The following is a 23,023-nucleotide window of genomic DNA, read 5'->3' on the forward strand; positions in this document are numbered from 1 at the left end:
GTAGAATAAGAGTAAAGACATTTTTGATAAAGAGTAAAAAAGGAAGGTGTACCCACAGAGAGCAAGGCAGCATCAATCAGCAGCTTTGAGATATTCTGATTGAAGCATTAGAGAGGAAGAAGAGGCTAGACCAGAGGCGGCCAGGGTCCTCCCTGAAGTGGTTTGAGGGGCCCGGGGATGTGTGGACTGCTCTTGTTGAAGCCCCATGGTGGGCAGGGGAGGAGCTTCCCAGAGTACCAGAATCACCCATCTGAAGGACAAGGCCTCATTCTTGAAGCAGTGAAAGCACACATTTACAGGTGTGACCTGCATTATGACAGGAGCCTGGTGGGCATCCAGCTCAAGCATGGTGGCTGGCACAGAATAAGCACTTAAAGCAGGTGAGCTCGGCTTGCCAGATCCTGAGGAAATCCACACAAATTCTGTGTGGACCCTGAGGAAGGGCTCTCAAGGAAGTGTTCCTGGAGACAGTGAGTCTTGAGACTGGGTTCTCCAAGGGGAGCAGGTGGGCAGCAGAGGAGCTGGCTGGCTCAGGAGGACCCAAACCTGTGCATTGATGCCCATCCCCCAAACCAGGGCTCCTTTGCCATGAGCTGGCATGTGCCTGTTTGCCCACTGCTCACTCAAATGGTCCCTTCTGTCAAGAGGTGCTGGGGATTGTGTGTCTGTCTGTCTGTCTGTGCCCGTGTGTGTGTGTGTGTGTGTGTGTGTGTGTGTGTGTATGTCTGTGCTCATGTGTGTGTGTATCTGTTCCATGTAGGAAGCTAGGGGCTAAGAAATGGTGAAAAAGAAAACAGGGAGTGGATCTGTGAGTACCTCTCAGCACCATGCACCTCATAGTCACCTATGTGATTCTCTCATTGATGACTGTGGGAATTCATAGGCATGATTTACCTCTGAGAAAACTGAGGTTCCAAGAGGCAGCATGACCGACTCACCAGTCCCCAGCTCTAGAGTTCGACTTCAGAACTGGAATGCACCCCACCCACACAAGTCTTTGATCGACAGCCACACGTGCCTGTCTGCTGTACACGGAGTCATATGTCTCTCTATTCTGTAAAGTCATTCCAGTTCTGTAACATATACATTTAATGTCAACATAGAGTTGACACTAAGATTAAACTTTCACTTGCCTGCTGGGTTTTTTTATTTTTCTCTCACCAAACACTAGAGCTTGTTATTTCTCCCAGTTTCTGTTTTATTAAAAAAAAAAATGCTTCAAAATGAGCTTCATAAATTTTCATTTGATCCCAGAGAAACCATTTCATGCCTGTTTCATTCAAAATGTGGAGAAGTTGTCCCTGAAAAGCAGTATTGTAACCTTTCTTTCTGTCTCAAGTTGTACATCAGTTTAAATTAGCAAGAAAGATGTTTGCATTCAGACTCAGCTCAGTAAGTGAATAGGAAACAGGGGAGAAAATCTTCATGGGAGGAGGAAAAAATCCAATCTACTGGCCACAGTTTAATCAGGTGACATTAGTAGAAATCCCTGGATAGAGGAAGACGGGCATTAATGCCTCTTGTGGAGCAAACACAGAACAGGTTACAAAGTTCCTCTCTTTAGGGAATAGTAGCACATTATTCCCATATATGAATGCCAAAGATGGTTGAAATGGAATCTTTTTGTGTTGTACACATTATAAATAAATATCATTTGGGATATAGGCAATGTGAATGGTTTTATTGAAATAAATGCTTTTGAGTATGGAAATGAAAAAGACAATGAAGCACCCATCAAATTATGGTAGTGGGTTTGTTCTCTGAGACTTAAGTTCAAAAGGTACCTCCTTCAGAAGGAAGGACTCAGTCCCCAGCAATGAAAGGCAACTGTCACTGACACCTTTCACTCTATGGGTGACCAAATAATTGGGGTAATCCTGCAGTGGAAAAGTACTTTCATGTTACCCAAAACTATCCATTCAAAATGTAGACTGATGCATGAATATCATCTGTGATACGGGATATTCATGGTGTTTTCTTTCATGAATATGAAAGTCATTTAAATGAAAGAGACTTCTGATCATCTAATATTTACAGAACCTCACTTAATGGAATGTGGGTTGAATGACTTACATTCAGCAGGTCACACAGCTCTTCCTAGTTGGCTTTCCCATCTGGGGTTTGGAGTGAGCAGTGCATCATCTCCGGATGCAGAACATACCGTACACACAAATGTTCAAGTGTCTGTCAGGGGACCATTTCTCTCTTGACCTCACATGATCAGGTTCACCAAATCAGGGCTCTTCACTTCAGCCATGAAAAAGAACTCCCCCCACCAAACACACACACACGCACAACACTATCTATAAAGGTAGATTTGGGCTCATTTTACACATGTGCACACACACATTTAAAATTTGACATTTGAAAATAGTCAAACAGCATTGTTGTTTACTGAAAGCTGTTGCTTATAGAGGTCTACACCAGATTGCTTAGTGCATGTGTGCATAAGCATATATTCACATATTCACCTATTTATTCACAAAACACTTTCCTATTGCAGGCTTTCATGAGTGGTAACCCCACTGGGAACAGTTCTCTTTATAAACCTCCACTGTAGACAATTTTCTTGGGGAACATCAGCCAGAGCTTGTTCCAGACTAGTTAACTTCCAGGAAACCAGTTTAAATGCTGTCGTTGAATTTGACCTTCAGAAATGTAGTTGTAGTACCTATGCAGCTACTTCTCTGTCACTTTCCAGAGTGGCAGCACTTACGCCCAAATAACTAGTAGTGAATGTAGGTTTGCTTTAACTTTTAGACCTTTAGTCCACAACAATTATCATTGGTCAAATTCCATAGTGAATCTGTCATCGTATCAGAAAACTATTTATGATGAAATTCTCCTCTGTCACTTCTGAAATAAATAAATAAAACTATCCAGTTCTTTATCTTTTTCTATGCATAGCATTTCCATGAATGTTGCAATGGGTCATACAAATTTTCCAATCTGGAAAAAGTTAAAAGTCCTCTTCTTAACCTCAGGACTACAAACCATCTGGTCAATGCTAGTGAGGTTTTGAAGTAAAGAGCTGATTTTAGCTCAAAGGTGACATCCTATGGTGTGGCTGCCTAGATAAGCTCTTTTTCTCTGTGTGGTGCGTGTATGGTGGCCTCTTCCATACAGTCCTGGAGGAGCAGTGTAGACAGTTGAGCAGAGCAGACACCGTGGAACCAGCCACCAGGGTTGGATTCCCACTCTGCCACTTACTAGCTGTCTGACATTGGGCAAGTTACGTAACTTTTATGTCATTCAGCTTCCTCTTTTATACAGTAGGGAAGGACATGGTACCTATCTCTTAGGGTTATGCAGAGTATTCAGTGGAGTCTATGCACAGAGCACAAAGAAGTCTATATGGATCAGGTCTATATAGATATCTGACAAAAAATTATTTCCAGGTGTTAATTTTATTGTAACTATTATATTTTTAGATAGCTCTTTGTGGTTTGGTAATAAATCATTGAAATCCATTTTCCGTATTTTTCCCTTAAAAAGCAGCCTCCTTACCATGTGCCAGTTCTTCAGGTCCTGGTATACCTATCTATGACATGAGAACTGATTTCCTACTGATCAGTTTCTGTGGGAACAAACATTATCCCAAAGCTATATAATTAGATTCTGTGTTCACGGAGTTCTTCTGTCTTTTGTGCCATGAGAAGGAAATCCCTGGACATGATACTTCACTCGTTTTCTTCCATAAAGTCTGGATTTCACCTGGGGTCCATGCTTTCAACATGTTCATCAGACAAAACAAAATATTTTTCTCTTTTTTACATACTAATAAAAATCTGAAAAAGCAATTACTGTATTAATTCTTTAATCCTGCCAAAACACATAGGCTACCATTTGAGGGAGCAAGAAGGTAATTGTACACCCTAACTGCTACATTATCAGATCTCTGTCTCACTAGCAGGCATTCTGCTATTTAATCTCAGGTGCATAATTGACGATTTGCGAAAAATCTTCTACCCCTTCTTTTCCTCCTGGATTTTAAACTCATTTATACAGTCCCACTTATCCATATAGTATTTAAATAAGAATAATGATAAATGAATTTACACTTAAAACATACAAAATTTGGAGGACCGTGCGAACATTCTTTCTCCTTTAAACTCAGTCCTTTAAGTTCTTCATAATTTTGAGCTATCACTTCTATTGTGGTCAGGATCCAAGTATTCAGTAAAATAGCATCCAGGACAGTACTGTGGTGTTGAATGCATAATTATAAGGATAGTTTTTACTCTTAATTATTTCCACATCAGTGCCCTTAATTTCCTTTCTGTCTTCCCTTCTCTTTTCCTTCAATTTCATTCTGTTCTCAAATTCTCTTGCCTTCACATATTTCTCACTTATACTTTGCTTTTCCCTCGGATGACTAGCATTCTATTTTTTTTTTTTTCATTTCATTGGTTCTTCCTCTCCTCCCCTAGGACACTTTCCTTATTTGCTTTCCTAATATTGTTTGATGCTTCATGCACCAGAGAGTAGCTGTACTGACCCAATGGCTGAATATAATTTAGCTCTGAATCTCACTGCCTGGCAGAAACCCCTGAGTCCCGCCAGGCTGGGAGATGGGATCCAGGAGTACATCCAAGTTGCTCTCTTGCCAACAAGCAGCACCCATTCTGTGCACCAGTGTTTCCCATCTCATCATCAAGATAGTGCTGCCATTTTTGTCTTTCATGTGCTGAGGACTCTCCTGAAGGTTCTTTTGCATAGTGTAATTCCTCCTAGTTTACAAAAGCAATGAAGGGGACACTAAGAATGGAGACCACAGACATTTTCCCCTTCCCAGGCTTCCTCCACACAGAGATGCCAAAGCACAATGCCTGCAGAACACCAAAATGCCCAGAGGTACCAAAGGCAACCAGCTGAAGAAGGGGAAGAGAGCACTCTGGGTGGGGATTTAATTCAATTCGATGACATTTGTTGAACTCCTACAGAGTGCCAAGATCTCTACCAGGTGATAAAATTAACAGAATGAATATAATGATCCCCTGCCCTAGAAGGTAGAAACACATAGATTAAGGTACATCTGATGAGCACAGCAACATATACCCAGCACAGGTAGGAGAGTGACTTACACTAGGAATGGAGGACATTCAGGAGTGCTGTCTAGACAAGGGAACTTCAAAATGCAGTTCTAGAAGATTTTTAGTAAGCTGGGAGAAGTCATAAAATTCCCACAAAAAAAGATAGTATGTGCAGGATTCAGAGGTGTTGATTTTCATTTTGTGTTTAAAAAATAAAAGATGAGAAATGCTAAGAATAGAAAGATGGTAAGAAAAAAATCAGAAATGAAGGTTCAAATAAGACAGTATCTAGGTAAGGCCCACAATAAGGCAGGGGAAGTGAGGGCAGAGCAGAGAAGACAGAATTGAGGACTTCGGAGTGGAATAATTAGGACTTTGTTTAGATCATGCATGTGGCTTACAGAAGCATCGGTTTCACCTAAGCTGACCTGTCCCCAACCATGGATCTGGTCATATGAAATACACCCCAGCTCATTTCTATGAAAACAGGAGTGAGCCTATCTGTACATAATACCTTTTAAGCAATATATATATATATGTAAACTAGGGGAAGAGAATGAAGTGTTTTGCCAATTTTTAAGACTGGGTAATAATTGTTTGTAACCCTTACCTCAGATTTGATAGGATTTGGTCATAAAATGCCTTTTGTTTGATTTTGCAAACATAATCCTTCAATTTACAGAGATGCAAAAATGTGCTCAAGATGTTAGAAGACATCATTAGTAAAAATGTCAGCTTCCTATCCCACTAAAAATTATTAAGAACATATTTTAGAAATGAGCTATTAGAAGAGCTCAGACAGATTTTCCAAAATAAGAAATAAATTCCAAATGTTACATGGATAGTTTCAGATATTCTATGTTCTTTGCTATTCAAACCATATTTTTTCACTGTCTTTAACCAAATTATTTTCTCTCTTGAAACTGAAAAAGAAAAGACTAAAGAAAAGGTTGAATATTCAGCTAGTACTCTGAATTGATACACATGAAGGCAATAGTAATGAAAACAATAACTAAAATTTATTAAGTACTTACTATATTCCCTACAGTCTGTTGGGCATTTTACTTAGATTAATTATTTTTCACATCAATCCTATAAAATAAGGATTTATTTTATAACAAAATAACAAAGTTATAACCATTCAATAGATAAAGGCACTAAAGTTTAGAATAGTTAAATAATTTGCCCCAGAATCCAAGGGCAGTAAATGAAAGAGTCAGGTTCTAATTCAGATTCACTGGAGTCCCGGGCCCATTCTCTTAATCACTGGACAATACCACTTTCCTGATCAGTTCAAGTCCCTTCTGGATTTTCCTTTTGAAAACTAAACTTAGAGATCTTTATGTTATCTCTTTCCCTGAGTTGTACATCCTTTTGATAAAACCAACAGTCTTTCTATACTGGAAGACATTATATGAAAATAGGATGTTCAGAGACTTCCTTGGCACGACATAGTTAGCCATTCTTTTTGTCATTCTTCTCCTTTTAATTTTTTTTTTCCTTGTGAAAAAATGGTACAAATGTGTGAAAATAAGTCTTAATCCTAGACAGTCACTTGATGTGACTCATGTTAGTCTGGACAACTCACTTTGCTTGATCCCAGGGAATGAATGATAGGGCCATATATATGAGCACTTTGGGAGTTCCAGGAATTGCAGAAAGACCCTTACAACAACATCATAAGGGAAGTCCAAGAGTTAGACCCACTTTACAGATGTGGCTCCTAAGGCTTTGAAAGGCTCAATATTTCCTACAAAGTCACCCAGCTGACTAGAAGTCAAATCTGGATTAGATCAAACCTGTTGACTTCAAAACTTAGGCTATGTTACGAGTTCTCCTTTTTCTGCATGGTGGTGACAGGGTCTTCTGATACCAAATTCACTCTGATTTTTGTGAAGATCAGAAGAATTCTATCCATGTAAAATTCCTGATGAATATGAGGTCAGAAAATTGATACCTACCACACATTTAGTGAATATTATGTGTCAATTATGTATTGAGTACCTGTGATCCTCACCACAGTCCAACAACACAACAATGATTGTTCCCATCTACATTAAATGTTTAAAATGAGTCTCAAAAAGATGAGGTAACCTTCCCAAGGTCTCTGGGTTAGTAAGTGGCAGATAACAGGGCTCCAAACCCTACACATGGCTGCCATGCTACATCATCACTTGTTTTTCTCTTTGAATTTGGGAAAAAGAAAGAAAGAAAAAGAAAACATATTCCAACAAAGAGTCAGTGTTTAAAATTATCTGAAGATTATTACTGAGGTTTTAAATTCCACAATTTAACTCAACCATTGGAGTTGATTCTCTTGCCTTGGTTGCTCATTGTTTTTCTTAAAAACTCTTTCCAGAAACCTGCTTCTTCTATCCTGTACTCTCCCCCTCCCTATCCACCTCAAAAGGGAAGCAGAACAGTACATCCAGGTCCCATTTTTCTTGCTTGATCATCAAGACATGTAAAATATGGTGAGGTACAGCCTGAGTCAGCGCCTCACCAGACAGAAATCAGTAACCACTGATATTGCTAAGCAACACCACAGAGGAGCTGGCTGCAAATTAGGTGACAAATTTATAAGAAGTCAGACTATCTGGGGACTCACTTGGACATTTTATTATGAGCCATCTGGATGATCCTCAGTAATGACCACACATTATTGTTCACTGTTCAAAAATGATAATTCTCACATAATTATATTGACACCTCCCTTTATGACCCAAACCTACCTTTCAGAACTTTCCCCTGGACTTTCCAAAATCCAGATATTTCTCTGCAAGATAATTTGGCATATTTACACTTAATAAGCAACTTCTATTCCCTCCAAATTAAAATTTAAAGCAAAACAAAACAGAATCACTCTCTTGGCTTGCCTAATGGGGGAGTTGGTTGGCTGGGCAGGGCTATTTATAATGGAGGGGATTTGTCACGGGCTCATCACAGTTCAGTCTTCCTGACATGAGCACCACCATGCCTTCCTAGAGGAATTTGAGGTATTGATACTCAATCTAATCCAGAGGCGAGCACATTGTGGTACCCTTACCAGGTGAGGGATATAAGCTTAACAGGGACAAAGAAATAAAGCAGAGTTCTTGACCCTCTGAAACAAGGTGCCTGGAAAGAATCCCTTCTAGTTCTAACAGTCTGGTCTCATTCATTCATTCAAATATTTTTTGTAAGAAAATTGAACTATGCAACCTGATTTTAACTAAGGGCTATGGATTGATATAACCATGTTATTATCTTTTTAATTTGGAAGTAGTTGGAAGCATTTTAAAAATCAGGAGATTTCACATAAAAATCCAGATTTCTGGCTTTCATTAAACAATCAAAAAGACCTGTCATTACACACCTGACTGCATTCCCCCATGGAGAGGAAAACTGGAGCTCAGTGGCTGCTCTACTTTTTAGGCATGAGCTAATTTTTCACAGTCCCCAATACTCCCTGTTGTTTTCCCCAACCTGCTTTGCGCATCTATGTATCTGGACCCTATAGTTCATTGGTGCCTTATCAGGATGCCTACTATACTTCAGTCACTAGGTCAGAGGCTAGGGATCTTTCTGACTCATCTTCTGGCCACCAATGTGGCATCAGCATTTCTTAAGAGATTGGGGCCTTAGAATGGTATCAACATATGGAAATAAACAAGGAAGTACATGTGAAGGTGGGAAGAGTTTAATGACAGCAATCACAAAGCCACTGTATCTGGGTTTGCAAGAAACTTGAGAAGGGAAGAGCGAGGATTTTATGAAGGGGCTGGAATCAGAGGGCATGAAAGCAAGCTAATAATGCTGTAAGACATAGCTGTGCATGTGTGTGTGTGTGTGTGTGTGTGTGTGTGTGTGTGTTCATAGATCCTACTTGAAACTCACTCAACAGCTGATGCAGGATGACTGTTTAAGTTCATTCTGTACTGCTATAACAGAATACCTAGACTGGGTCATTTACAAAGAGCAGAAATGTATTTCTCACAGTCCTAGAAGCTGCAAAGGCCAAGATGAAGCACGAGCAAATTTGGAGTCTATTGAGGGCCCGCTCTCTGCTTCCAAGATGGCATTTTTAACATGAGTCCTCTGGAGGAGAATATTGCATCATAGTCACAGGGCAGAAGATCATGAAAGAGAACCCACTCCACAGCTCTTCCTTTTTTTTTTTCTAATTTGAGTCACTATTTTTATTCTTTATTGTCACATTTTCCAAGTTTTGGTGCCCAAACTTGGCAAACATCAAGGAGATTCGTACACACATACATATACATATATATACACCCACACATTAAGTTTAGAGCCCCAGTTTCCTCATTAAACCTTGTGCTCAGGCTCCTGTTAAAAAGAGATAAAATGGTAAGAAGATAAAAATCAGGGAAAACATGAAAAGGTCCCAGTTAACAACTCTGCTTTTACAATCCTGGCACTGATCAATTCATGAGGGTTCTGTACCTCCCAAAAGCTACAACACCATTGCATTGGAAATTAAGTCTCCAATTCATGAATTTGGGAGGATGCATTCAAATCATAGTAATTACCCACAAGTTCAGCTCTTCATTTTCCTTTGCAAAGTTCTTGCCTTCCTTCCAAAAGCCTGAGAGGTTTGAATCTCATGGAACAAAAAGAAGTGCTCATTAGCATAGGCTGGGAAGATTCTGATGTGAGAAGAACTCCATAGGGCAAAATCTTCTCTGTTAACACCTCGCGTATGACATATATGTGCCACATATTGAGTGCAGCTGTCCCCAGGCAGCCATGTACACAGTTAAGAGCCTCTTAAGGAAGTTCAGCACTCGAACATCGATCCCCCGCAGAATGTTAAGCAGAGCTTCTGCAATGAGTCAGTACTTTGAAAGCTTTTTTGAGTGAGGTTTAGAATTTGAAGGTTAAAATATTCCTTTCCTTCCAACTTGTGTAAGAATAAGGATTCTTGGTGGTTTCCTCATTTAACCTCCATCTCTTAAGGTGTTTCTTTTTTTTTAAGTTAAAAAAAAATCACTTATGTTGGCAAGAACCCTTGATACAAAAGACTAATGTCCAGAAGAAGCCTTTTAAGGGAAAGCCACCATTAATTCTGAGAGTCCATACAATCTTTTTGAGGAAAAAATCAGACTATTAGAAGACAGCTACTTTAAAAAGAAGTAGTAAAGACATCTATGAGCTTGGAATTTATGTAAAGAAATTTGCATGTGAGGAGACAAGAGGAAAACTTGAGTGGTGCCATTTTAACCCAGATAGTCTATAAGAAACTTAAAAACCATAAGATCATAAACAAATGTAAGTGCTATATTTGAGGAAGTGGGCTGGGAAGTTATAAATAACCCCCATACTATTCATTTGCAAAACTTCAAAACAAATGCTTTTGCTTTGTAATTTTAAAAAGTTCACAAATTTGTAAAAAAGACAAAACAACTTCACCCTCAGGCTAAAATGTTAGTATGGCAAAACATAGTTGTAGAAGTTAGCCAAGGCAGTCTTTACAGACGGAAAGTCTTTGAGTCTTGCTGTGTGAGTAGGTTTTGCTGACTAGCACCATTCAAAGTACAAACAGACATTCACCTATGGAGATAGTGCATGTGAGCAGGTTTTAACTAACTTGCACTGAGTTAGATGTTCCTGATGGACCTTTGGCAGATAATGAAGAGGGGTCCAATTATTAAAGGTGCTGGCACCACCGCAGGGCAAAGTGCTTCATAGACTAGTCTCATTTAGGTATTTATTGCTCTTTTCCTCATTTTACAAAAGAGACAGGCTCCAAGAGAACACCCAGATCCTAAGTCATAGAACCCTTGAGTTAGCTGTCTGCTCTCTCACTACGACTCACTCTTAAGTCTTATAATAATGCCCTGGTACCTCAGATGAAAGGCCACATCAGTGCCAGCCTTCTTGACTTTGGCAATTCCAGGGAAGATCAACAGACCGAAGCCTCCTGAGCTGCACTGTCATTTGGAAACTGTGCATGTGTGCACTTTATTTAAGAAATGTGAGCAAAGCACTGTTCTGTGTTCTGCTGGGATAGCTCTAAGGAGGAGTAGAGTCTCTTCCTCCAACATAGGGACAACCTGTAGGAGAGACAGGCTCCCATGCAAATATTAGAAGGGAAAGTAGGAACGCTGATGATCAGAAGAGTGGAGGATCCACATCTGCTACCCTGGGGATGGTCCATGTTTAACTCTTCTTAGATCTGAAAGTAGCAAGCAGGATTCATGAAGAGATCTTTTTAAAATACTGGCCTCTACATGGTGGGATATCTTTCCTTGGTGAGCCTCAAATTCCTATTTTAAACCTCTATAAGTAGTGTTGGATTTGTTTTGAAGAGCATGTATAAAATATCCAGCCCTCTGAATGCCCTGCTCCATGTCCCCTGGATTCTCCTTCACTCTTCCTGTGGTGCATGTAATAATGACAGCTGCCATGTTGATTGCTAGTGTGTGTCCTCATCTCATTTAGCCTCCACAGCCACCTTAGGGTGGAAACAGTCGTCATCCCTCTTTATTGCTGAGGACTCCAAGGTTCAGAGAGGTGAAGCCACTTGCTCAAAACCACACATCTATTATGCAGCAGATCTTGGATCCTGACCTACACTTCTGACTTCAAAGCCCATGTTCTAACTTCCATGCACTACTGAAAAAATCCTCCATGAATCTGGTGCGATCTAGTAGTTGTACACACAGTGTGAAGGGGCTTTACCAAGAAACTACTGTCTGTGTTGAGAAAGCCTTAATTTTTAGGTCTTTGCACACAGGTCAGACCAAGACCAAAAAGAAAACTAACACTTTGAAAAAAAAATAATAAGCAATCATTATTTTTTCCCATCAGCTAACACTTGAATAATAAATACTTGCTCTCATTGATTTCTTTATTTTTCATTCAAAATAAAATGAATTCAGCATAGATCTTTCCATTGACTTTCCATTTTATATATTGACTTTCAAGGTCTCAGATGTAAGAAGTCCTTTTTCTACTACTCCCAACTTCTGGGATTTGTGGGGAAAAGAGTCGAGAATGCCAGAGGCCTCAAAAGTGAAGCTGAGAACTGCAATGTTGGAAGGAGAGCTCTGTCCAGGGACTTCTCAAGAAAGTGGGGAGTTAGGAGTCAGAAATGCTAATTCTTATTCACACATTCTTTAAGACTGATGACAAAACCTTGACTTTGATTTTGGTGATTGTAAAGTATGGCCAAGAAGTCACAGGTGACTTAAATCCTGGTAGTTAGATTGTGGCAAGATTGGAAGAAAGTGGACTGAGGCATTAGTAAAGGTTCAGTACCCCAGAGATGCAAGAGCTTGGATGCCTGTGTCCCCAAAGGGCCTGAAAGCAAGTACATGATCCGATTATAGGCTCATCTCACACACCAGCCCCTGGGTTCCGGGATGTTTTTCTCAGGCCATGTGGCCTTCCTAGAGAAACGTTATAGAGAAGAGCTACCGGGTGGGATCAGAATGATAGGACAGGTGAGACACGTGACTCTTCCAATCCTGGCTGCCTCTTTCTCCGTTGATACAGTGAACGTTGCTAGATGGGATCAGGCAATACCCTCTTGAACCTCCTCCCTTCTATCCTAAAGAAATTCAGCTGGGATCAGGCCCATTTTGAATCCTAATCCAAATAAGTTGAAGGTGCCTTGGCATTTCATTATGGGGAGCGTGCTGATTGGAAGCCACGTTCCTGCACAGGTGAGTGTGTCCAGCTCCTCTTAGCCTGACTAGTCCTGGCCACAGGCTGTCAGTAGTAGCCAAGGTCACTCTCCATGAGGCATCCTGGGCTGTAGGGCAACAACCAGGTGTGTGAGGAGCTCTGGCGTATGCGTGCATGTTGTGTTTGTCCTGGTCGCATGTCACACTCCTTAGCCTGCATCTCCCGAGGCCTGATTCAGGAAATAGGGCTGCCCGCCTGTTCTGCATGAGGCTGCTGTTCCCCATCTCACCACCCAGTGTAAAAGACTATTTTCCAACAGGCTGATCTCCTCCTCCAATCTCTTTTGCCTTTTCTTTTGTAAGCTGCAAACACGGGACGAATACTGCTCCCTCCACTCCTGCTTTGAGTTGCCCCCTCCCCTGTTGTTCTGCAGCTTTTCACTACTCTTATTCCACCATTGTTAGCCTCATTTGTGGTAGGTTGTGCTCAGTTCTCATCCCTCTAAGCTAAGGAAGCAGCTAAGAATCAATCTAGGTGCCACCACAGTGGCAAGAATGTATGTGTTTTGTCAGACATGAACAGTTTCAATTCTGACCATGTAAATTAAAGTAATAATTAAGTAATATGATTGTGTTTATTGATGTATACCTGGTTCCACAAGAGATGAAATTGAGACCAGTATCATCTGCCACAAATCGATGTGGACAGTTTGGAACTAATACATGAAAGCAGGTGTGTGCATACAGAGAGTTTTGCATCAAAAATAGGGATCCATAAAAATGCAATGGAATTTCTTCACCGTGTAGAATATTTTACAGCCAACTTTGCAAACGCAGAATCACCCATGTTCTGTTTCCTGAGCAAACAATAGTGAATACCAGCTGCTTATTTCACTGTTTTACCTGGGAGAAGGAAGAAAGGCTACAAAAAATTGGCTGATATAATTTGACAACTTACTGGAAGACTGCACACACACACAACCACATCTATTACGTGTGAAGCCACTATGAATATGTTTAATATTTATGATGGTATTTAGATTATTTGAGAATTCCAAACTTGTGCAATGTTGAATATATAATAGACTATTGTCCCTAAAATATCAGAAAAAAGATATATCCCTCTGAAGGCAATTCCCAGAAGTCATAAAATATTTTCTTATCTATATGAAATTCAATTTCTTATTGAAGCACCTGCATCTTTTTTAAGGTATCTAACAAAAGTCAGAATAGGCAGATTTTCACAGAACATAAAAATGAGGTGATTTTTCTCCCCAAGACACAATGCGGTACTGGTATATTAAGATAGCTTTAGATAAAATTTTAGGCATCTGGAAAAGGAATATATAGAGAATGTATAATATAAATATCCAAGAATATTTTTTATTGTATTTTAAGCTAGATCCTTTCTCTTGTACACTAACCCATCGATTAGAAGTTGATTCATATGTGGATCTCCAGCAGCTGCCCAAGTTAATGGACCATGGAGGCATTTTGCAGAATCACTGGACTATCTCTTGAGTCTAATTAATTTCTTGTAGTTTATTGGGAGAGTGTTGTGATGACCAAGAAAAATATTTTTAACCTGCTCACAATGTTGCTTAGAACAATCTGGGATTTTCAGACAAGCAAGAATAAAAGTTTCTATTTTAAAACCGAAGTAAGAAAAAGGAAGTGGTGCATCCCCTCCTCTCCTCTCCCCTCCCCCCACCCACCACACCCCCAGCTGACTGGGAACAGCCTGTGTGCCAGTGGTTCCCCTTACAAGCTAATCCAGTGGCGCCCTGCATTCGGAGGAGAGACCGTGGGTCCGCCCACCCCTCGTGTTCACACCACAGTAGGCCAGCAGGTGCTGACACCTTGATCTGGGAGTTGTAGCCTCTTTGTCACCTGCCTGTGCCAGGCAGTGTTCCCTTGGAATATGCCTCACTCTTGCTCCCAGAAGCACTCAGCACCGTAAGCAGCTCTTCCCAGCATGCTGCGCACACAGCACTTGTGTTTTCTTTCTGAAGTATAAGAAGTGAGAGGAAAGTTTAAAACCTGGTTTTTCATTTAGGATTCTCCCAGGTAGCTTCCTTATTCTCTAGAAAGTACTTCTGTTGAAGAAAAACTGTGACATGAACTTCTGGGGCTGCTGTTCCAGGGCAAGAAACTCCAGTGTCCACAAGCTCCCATGGACCTGGTCATTGTCCTTGTCTGATCCTTTTCTCCTGGAGTGTCACCTCTATAACAACCATAGAGCGAGGCTGGGCCTGGGGTGAAGTATCTGTGCCAAGTATTCTGTTTCATTGGATGTTAACATATTCTGTAATGCAGGGCACATCCTACCCTCTGTAGAATAATATATTTTAAGTGATTTCTGGAAATGGGCTGTGAAAGCTGTCTGCCACATGGCCCATGTTTGCACATCTCCATATAGTTACGATTGCAGAATCTGACAGTATAACTCTGAATCTGATTAATTAAGAATGTGTAAAAACAAAGTTCTTGCATTATAGCTCGTTCCTTATCTTTGTGTCTTTTACTGTGATATTGTAGAACTTGGATCATATGGAAAACTAAAATATTATGACACAATGACTGAAGAAGGTAAGAATGATTTTAGAATTGTATGCATTGGCTTTTCCTTTCTTTTTTCTTTTCTTTTCATTTATCGTGTCTGTTGCTTGCCCATTTTTTAAAATCTTTCTTTTTTTTCCTTTTTGCATGACTTCAGTGACATTGTGTGATTTATGATTTGTTCTGCACTTTTGTCTAGTTTTTGCCATTGTATTTATTTGGAGTGGAGACGTGCAATACCATGGGTAATCATGTTATTCCATTCAAACAATCCAAACCATCCAGTTGTGTAACACACTTAGAGAAATGGTGTCAGCAATGTAAACACAAGTAGGCACTCACACACTCACAGCAACTGTTCAGAAACACTCACCTTATATGCCCTTGATTTCAGAGGGGGTTATGTTCTGACAGGTTTCAGATTTATGCAAAGGAATGAGCGATCCAAAGTAACTCAATGCCCCAAACCTGCTTGAGACTGAATTCTGGTGCAGAGGGCTGTGGGCTTGTATCCTCAGACCTTACAGTCCCTGTTGACTCAGACAAGATCATTAATCTCGGAGACCAGGGACACCGTTCCAGTCAGTGGAATTGTCTCTACCGGGGACCCAACGCTGAGATTGGGCTTAACATTTGAGCCATTTTCACTGAGTAGAGATTTATTCTTAAGTGTATTAGTAATGGAGTCCAGGCAATAACCTAAAGGACAGCATTGTTCCAAGCAGAATTATTTTTCTGAATTAAGTTCACCATGGAACAACAATTTGAAACTTTTGAATTCTTGTAAAAGAATTTGTTTTCTGGCCTTCTCCCCTGTCCCACACATACCTCCACCTTTTGAATAGTAGTATTCATAAGTAATGAAAACATTTGAGGTTTTTACATGACTTTTACACTAATACTAACAAGAAATCAAAAGGCATCTGGTAGGGGAACCAGCTAATTTTATCCTGCAACATGAGAGAGACGTTCCCAAATGTGTTGCATATCTTGCTTTCAGTTTCCAGTATTTCTTAAGTTGCCCTAGCTTGCCAAAGATCCCCTAGTTGCTTTGCATGTAAGAAGTGGACCATCCGACAGCCCTGGGTAAGAGAAAGCCCCTTCTCAGCCCCACCCGACTCTGGCTTCTGCACAACACCTGTGCCCTTCTCCATTGCTATCCCTGTGCTTTAAATTAATAACTGCAATGTTTTTCAAAGCAGCAGACTACTATTAGGATTTCAAACTGGGCCCTCTCAGCCTCATGTGGGTAATGCAGACCCTCAGCTAGTGAGAAGTCCAAGGGCAGACTGCTACCTGCAGGAATAAGCAGCCTACCATCAGGGGATATAAAGGCACTCCTTATCTTAAAGGGAGGCTCCTAGGCCAGTTATTATTTTATTCCTAGGTTGGGGAGGATGGTTTGCTAACTTCTTTTTTTTTAATGTCAAATAAATACTTGTGGAACCCCAATCCATGTCAAGAAACAACATTGCAAGCACCCCAGAAGCCCCATGTTCATGTGTAATCTTCTAACTTCTACCTGGCCCATCACAGGTCTTCACTGCCTCCCTTTACACCACCCTGCTCAAGGCCCCCCACTCTCAACTCCCATTGCCAATATGCCTTGTCTCCTGGTCACCTCAGTGTCCCCTTCTTCCTTACTGTGTTCCTTTCCTTCCTCTTTTCACATCCTTCTGAGCAAATGTCGCTGTGCAAGTTCTCCCTTCCTCTTTCCTGCCTGCACCAGATAGTTCAAGATCACGTGAAGAGGCAAATATGGCACTTCCAACCTGAGGATAGCACGTGATAACGACTGCGCTTCTGAAGCAGGAAAGCAAATCAGACTAGTACCTGGAATGTGAACCAAGGTCCTTAGCAGAACTGTGAGGTTGTGTTTGGGGCCTCACAGGTTGGCTTTAATATTTACTATCCTTCTTGACTTTCCTGTCCCCTCATGCATATCCCACTGTGACCCATGTTAGGCAAACATTCATCCCCATTATGGTCACAGCTTATATAGTTAAGGCAGAATTTTAGAATGTTCTTCTATGAATATGAGCTTCATATGATGTCACCAGGTATTTTGCAACAACCAAAAAAAAAAAAAAAAAGGATTAATTTCATAGTTAAATAAGCAGGAAAGCTTCTAAGTCAATTTAAATAGATTTCTTTCCCATGTGACTTCTTGGAGCCTTCAATGTGCTGCTATACACAGCAGCTTATAGCAAATCCTAAGGCAGGATGGAGTGAGCAGGATTTCCCAGACTTCTTTGATCAGAGAACCTTTTCTAACAAGGAGCTTCTCATGGGAGCAGGGGCAGTGCTGGCTAAGGTTAATCCTTCTCCTGAAATAGGAACTTCTGAAAGATTAAACAGTCTTCCTAACACATAGCAATTCTTCTCAGGTACCAGTGAAAAGAATATTTTAGAAAAGGGTTCAACTACCTTGAATCACATCCTTGGGCAGCTGCCTATCTAAAAGCCAGGTTTGGCTTAACACTAATTCTGGGATTCCTTCAAAAAAACTCAAAGCCATGCAGGAACAGTGGGCACGCCTGTGATACCCGCAACTCAGGAGGCTGAGGCAGGAAGGTCCCACATTAGAGGTTAGCTTGGGCAACTTAGCAAGACCCTGTGTCAAGCTAAAATAAAAGTGTATAGTTCCGCAATAGAGTGTTTGCCTAGCGTGTGTGAGGAGACCCTGGGTTCAATCCCTAATACTAAAAAAAAAAAAAAAAGACTAAACTTGGTAAACTCAGGCCTGGCATGGCAATATTCAGGCATGACTTCTTCCTATTCTTAAGGGCCCTTCTCACTGAAAACCAGTAATAATAACTGTGATTGATGTTACTTGCATGCTGCGCAATTTAAGGAAGTATAATAAAGAGGAAGACATTGGGGGCAATAACTCTAGGTTTGCTAGCCTTTGGGAAATACTGCCCTCCAGCCAGGCATTTTCACAATTTTAGAACTGTGACTAACCCGTGAGCAGGGCTTTATTAAGATTGCTTATGTGACTAGTCACTATTTATAACTGTTTACAGGAATTCTCTGGACATTGTATGAGGTCAGCTACTTGCTGTGGATCCTTTTTTTTAACTCCCTAAGTGAATCAGTGGAAAGATGTATTATATATGATACCCCATATCCAAAGAAGAATTGAGCAATAACTTCCAAAAATACAGAGTTGTCCTGCACATATTTTGTTCATTATTTTTAAGCACCTACTGTGTGCAAGTTATTCTACTAGGTGCTTTAGGGAAATAATACTAAAAGGTGGGAGATAAACTCCCATGGAGCTTAAGACCAGGGAGAAAAATAGCACACAGCTATGTACTGTAGGTGTTCAGAGACATTGATAGCTGGCAGGAGGAGAGGTGGCTTCAATGGGGAAGGGAGGGAGATTTTGTGGAGAAGGTGAACTAGGCCTTAGTAAAAAAGGGTAAATTGGTGAAGAGGGTTGGCAAGGGCTGACCTGCCAGGCAAGAGAGGGATGAAACGATGGGGATGCACCTGTGCTTACTGGGTGCCTCCCACCCACCAGATTCGGACTAGGGCTTTACGTATCACATATCATCTAGTCCTTATCATGATCACACAGGCAGATTTCATCAACAATAAGAAAACCAAGGCTCCAAGAGGTATCTTGTTAGATGAAGAAACTAAAACTAGAGTAGCAAAGTAATTTGCTCTGGGATCCAGAGGTTGTAGGTAAGGACACAAGACCTGAATATGGGAGTACATCACCCCAAAGCCCTGCTCTCTTGGCAGTCCTACAGATTACTGCATAAGGTTCATGTGAGGAACAGGAGCAGAACAAATGGCTCCCGTGTAGCTAGTGGGGGAGAAAGGCCCAGTGTAGACCATGGACCAAGAATGAAAACACCACAGAGTGGACAATGAGCTGTGTAATAAAACACTTACCCTACTCAACACTTTACCATAAAAAAAATTATTTTAATGAAACAATATGCCTACTCTCAGACACTGGGCAAAATTACTGCATTTGCAAAGTTTGTCCCTGCCCTCCAAGCCCTTTCTTCCCCTCCCTTGTCATTCAGGTGAACTACCTGAACTGGAGCAGCTCTCTGGGCTGCACCCATCCTCCTCTCCCAACCCAAGCCAGTCAGACTCTGGTCCACTCATTCAGTCACTCACTAGTGCGATCATTCGTAGACACCCAGGATGGGCCAGCTGCTAGACTGGGGGCAAGGCGTCTGGAGTTACAACAGTCCTCCTAAGGAACTCCTGAGTTGGAAGGACACACAGGCAGAGATAAGGAATCTGATGCAGACCTAGGTGCTGGGGATCCAGGTGGAAGGTACCTCACTCAGGCTTGGGAAGGGAGACCAGGAGAATGTGTAAAGCCCACAGCCCTGCACCCAGCAGAGTTTGGTGCCCTTGCCTTCCTCCTGCTTTGTGAATTGACACATTGTCCAACCAGCCACCTGCGCTAGTGCGTTCACTTCATAATAACAAACTTCTGGACTGTGTGAGACATTTCACTAGCCCTGATAGATTAGTGAGCCTCCCAGGGACTATATTTGCTTCTGTAACAAGACATTCCTGGAAACACAAATGAATGAATGACCCTCACTATGGTCTTTTAGTGATCTCAGATCCCCCTACAGAAAGTCATCCCTTTATTCCCTTAATGAGAGACTCTCTTTTTTTTTTTTTTTTTTTTGCGGTCCTGGGATCGAACCCAGGACCTTGTGCTTGCAAGGTGAGCACTCTACCAACTGAGCTATCTCCCTAGCCCCTCTGTGTTTTCTTAGAAGAGTAATTCTAAATCTTTTCTTCAAGTTAATAATCCATATCTTATTTCTCATCTGCAGATACTCAAATTTCATATTCTCACTCTGGAATATTTTCAATAAATTGAAATTGGCATCTTTTCCTAATACTACTGTAAATAAAAATGTGGAAACTTAGTTCAAAGTCAAACAAGTTTGCATGATGGAACAGATGAATGTACCAGACAAGAGGTCTTTCCACCAGTGGCAGTATACAGAACTCATAATTTTTGCTCTTTGGAAATAAACATTGCATACAGATAAAGAAGTAGGTAACCAGACATCCTGGTGTTAGTGACATCTTTCAAAGAAGTGTTGTACAGAGAGAGCCACCTGCACTGTACTGTCCTAAAGTCATTGCCACTGAACAGAAGTCATTTCCAGAAGAAAAAAAAAAAGTTTTCACCACTATTTTTAAAAAAATCATTCATTGATCATTTGTATAAGAAAAAAGAGTAGAAAGAGTTGTGATGTGAAGAGCAAAGATTATGACGTTTTCCTTAAGTGACAGTAAGCCTATCATCAAACTGAGACTCATAGGATCCTAAATTAGGCATGTGGCCGAGTTTTGAAAAATCCCAATTATTTTGCAGAAACAAAAGTACCTTAAGGTCACATAGTCCAGTCAGTCATTTGACATCTTAGCTACAGTGACATGGTCCAGTCCTTTTTCAAAGAGAAAGGATCTTTGGAGTACCATCCAGCACTATTTTCCAGTGCCCCCAATTGGCCCTCTAAAAGTGTACTTCCAAACAAGTCCTTGCTGTGATTTTCTGCCTTCACGGTACACTTTACTCCTTGATTGAATGGATAAGACCATGTTGTATACGCTGATATTTCAGGCAGGGTTGTTTCAGCTATATGTAACAGTAAGTCTAGATTAACAGTGGCAGATAGAACTTTATTCAGAGAGAAGTTTATTTTCCTCTCAAGTGTAAGAAGTTCAGAGCCAGACAGGACATGGAATATCTGGCAGCTCTATCAAACTCAAGCTCTTTCCACCATCCTTCTGCTCTACAACTTTAGTATACGACTTTCCACCTCAAAGGCACCTAATGTCCAAGATGGCTGCTGTTGGAGTGCCAGCCAGCACATCTATATTTCAGGAAGGAAAAAGAATCAAAGTGATTTTCCCCAGTTGTTTTATTTGTTTGTTTGTTTGTTTGTTTGTTTTTTGTCTTCTTTTCAAGGAGCCTTCCCTGAAGACCCCTCTCAGTAAAATTTCCCCAAAACTCAGTCACATGGATAAACTTAGTTTCAAGAGAGCTTGGAAATGTAATTTGTTAAACTCAGTGAGTTGCTATCCCTAACAATTTAGGTATTATGGCATTCAGAAATAAAAATAGTAGACACTGCATAGGCAACTTGCAGTCTCTCCCTGACAGGGAAATCTCACTTCCATACATCTGCATATTGATGGGAAAGACTGAGAATAGAGCAAGCTGTGCGAGAGATGCTGAGAGCTCAGGGTAAGTTTGGGATGTCCCTGAGACATCCAAATAGAGATGCTGAAAAGTGGTAGAGATGGGAGATTGAAGCTGGGGAGAGAGGTCAGGCAGAGCTGTAGATGTAAACTTGAAAGTCATAAAATATAGATGTTCTTTAAAACCACAGACCTGGATGACAATGCCTAGCTAACCAATAGGGAGGAGATGACCAAGGATTAATCCCTGGAGGCTCCAAATTTGAGGACCTGGGAAAAAGAGGGAACTAGGGGGAGAAACAAGATGGAATGGTGCCCCAGAAACCATGTGAAAAACACATTCCCGGGGGGGGGGGAGGTGAAAAGATGAGAGCATCAATGAATTGACCAATGAGATCAAAGAATTATTATAGTAGAAAGGTTAAAAAGAGTGATGGGCAGAAAATGAGATGCTTCAAATCAAGGTTATGAAAGTGGTGCAGTTATTGCTAGTGACAAGACCTAGGGACTAAACACAGGAGAGGGTTGGATGCATGAGCTGGAGAAAGGAAGAGCTGGACATGGGGAGGGTGAAGAGGTGAGGAGCCAGGTGTTGCAGGGCTCAGCTGTGTAAATTACCACCATTGGTGACAGGAGTAATGGTGGAGAGGAAAATGGTGATCTAGGTTCTAAGATCTCCCAGAAATAGGGGAGGGAAGTAGAGCTCATAAGTTATTGGCTCGTGCTCCCAAGGAGGAAGAAAACCATCTAAAAGCAGTGAGGAAAGGGTGGCATGGGACAGGCATTCTGAGCATGAGCACCTACCCTCATCAAGGGCTGCAAGGAGAAAGGAGCCTTCATCCCACAGCTGAGTTTCAGATGTTACAAGAAGACAAAGGGGGCATTGGGGTTGTAGCTGTGGTGGAGCACTTGCCTAGCACTTGTGAGGCACTGGGTTGGATCCTCAGCACCACATAAAAATCAGTAAAAAACAAGAAGGCAAAGGGAATATTCAGAGAAGGGGTCAAGGATATAGGAGGTTTCCTGATGTCAGGGAGGGGGCATTAAGTCAGATGTGTTCAGCACTATCTAGATCTGAGGGTCCAGGTGCTGACAGGTGTCCCGGAAGGAGGGAGTGTGCACCCAACAGCATCTTACAAGTTCTCACCCCAGCAGTAGGGTCTGTCTTACCAGGAAAGGGGTGGAAACGCCCCCCTAAAGTCTTCCTGGGGGTGGTGTCATGGTTATGGAAGTAAGTTTACCTTCCTCAGTTCAGGAAGATAAAGTTCAGCCTGGTGTAGGAAAACCTTTCTCACTGGTGTGTCCAAAGACAGAACGGCCTGGCTCTAAAAGGCCTCTGGAGAAGCCAGGACCACCAACGCAGGATGCTCAGATCATGGACAGGATGGCCCCTCCAGTCCCATGTCCACAATTCTGTCCTGGTATCTTTTATTCAGTGTGATGGCAGGCACTGGCTTGCAGTCTACTGAAACCTCCTAAAAACTTGATTTGGCACTTGGTTGAGGCAACACCAGGACTGTGGTAGTTCCTAGGTCACAACATCTAAAATAAAAAGATTGTGTATTGTTTGATTCAGTTCATAGCCAAATTTTCCTTTAATGT

General features: G+C 41.3%; 1 protein-coding gene across 4 annotated transcripts in view; it reads left to right on the forward strand.

Moving 5' to 3' along the window:
* The window catches only part of Slc24a2 (solute carrier family 24 member 2), a 215,745-nt gene that overhangs the window by 142,022 nt on the left and 50,700 nt on the right, over positions 1-23,023 (forward strand). For 3 of the 4 annotated variants that reach the window (XM_047524979.1, XM_047524978.1, XM_047524980.1), the window contains one exon: positions 15,200-15,250. The exons of the other annotated variant lie outside the window; for it this stretch is intronic. In XM_047524979.1, coding sequence (XP_047380935.1) covers positions 15,200-15,250 — 51 coding nt within the window. The remainder of the gene's footprint in view (positions 1-15,199; positions 15,251-23,023) is intronic. 4 annotated transcript variants of the gene reach the window in all.

Source organism: Sciurus carolinensis, chromosome 14, assembly GCF_902686445.1.
Source record: "Sciurus carolinensis chromosome 14, mSciCar1.2, whole genome shotgun sequence".
NCBI lineage: Eukaryota > Metazoa > Chordata > Mammalia > Rodentia > Sciuridae > Sciurus > Sciurus carolinensis.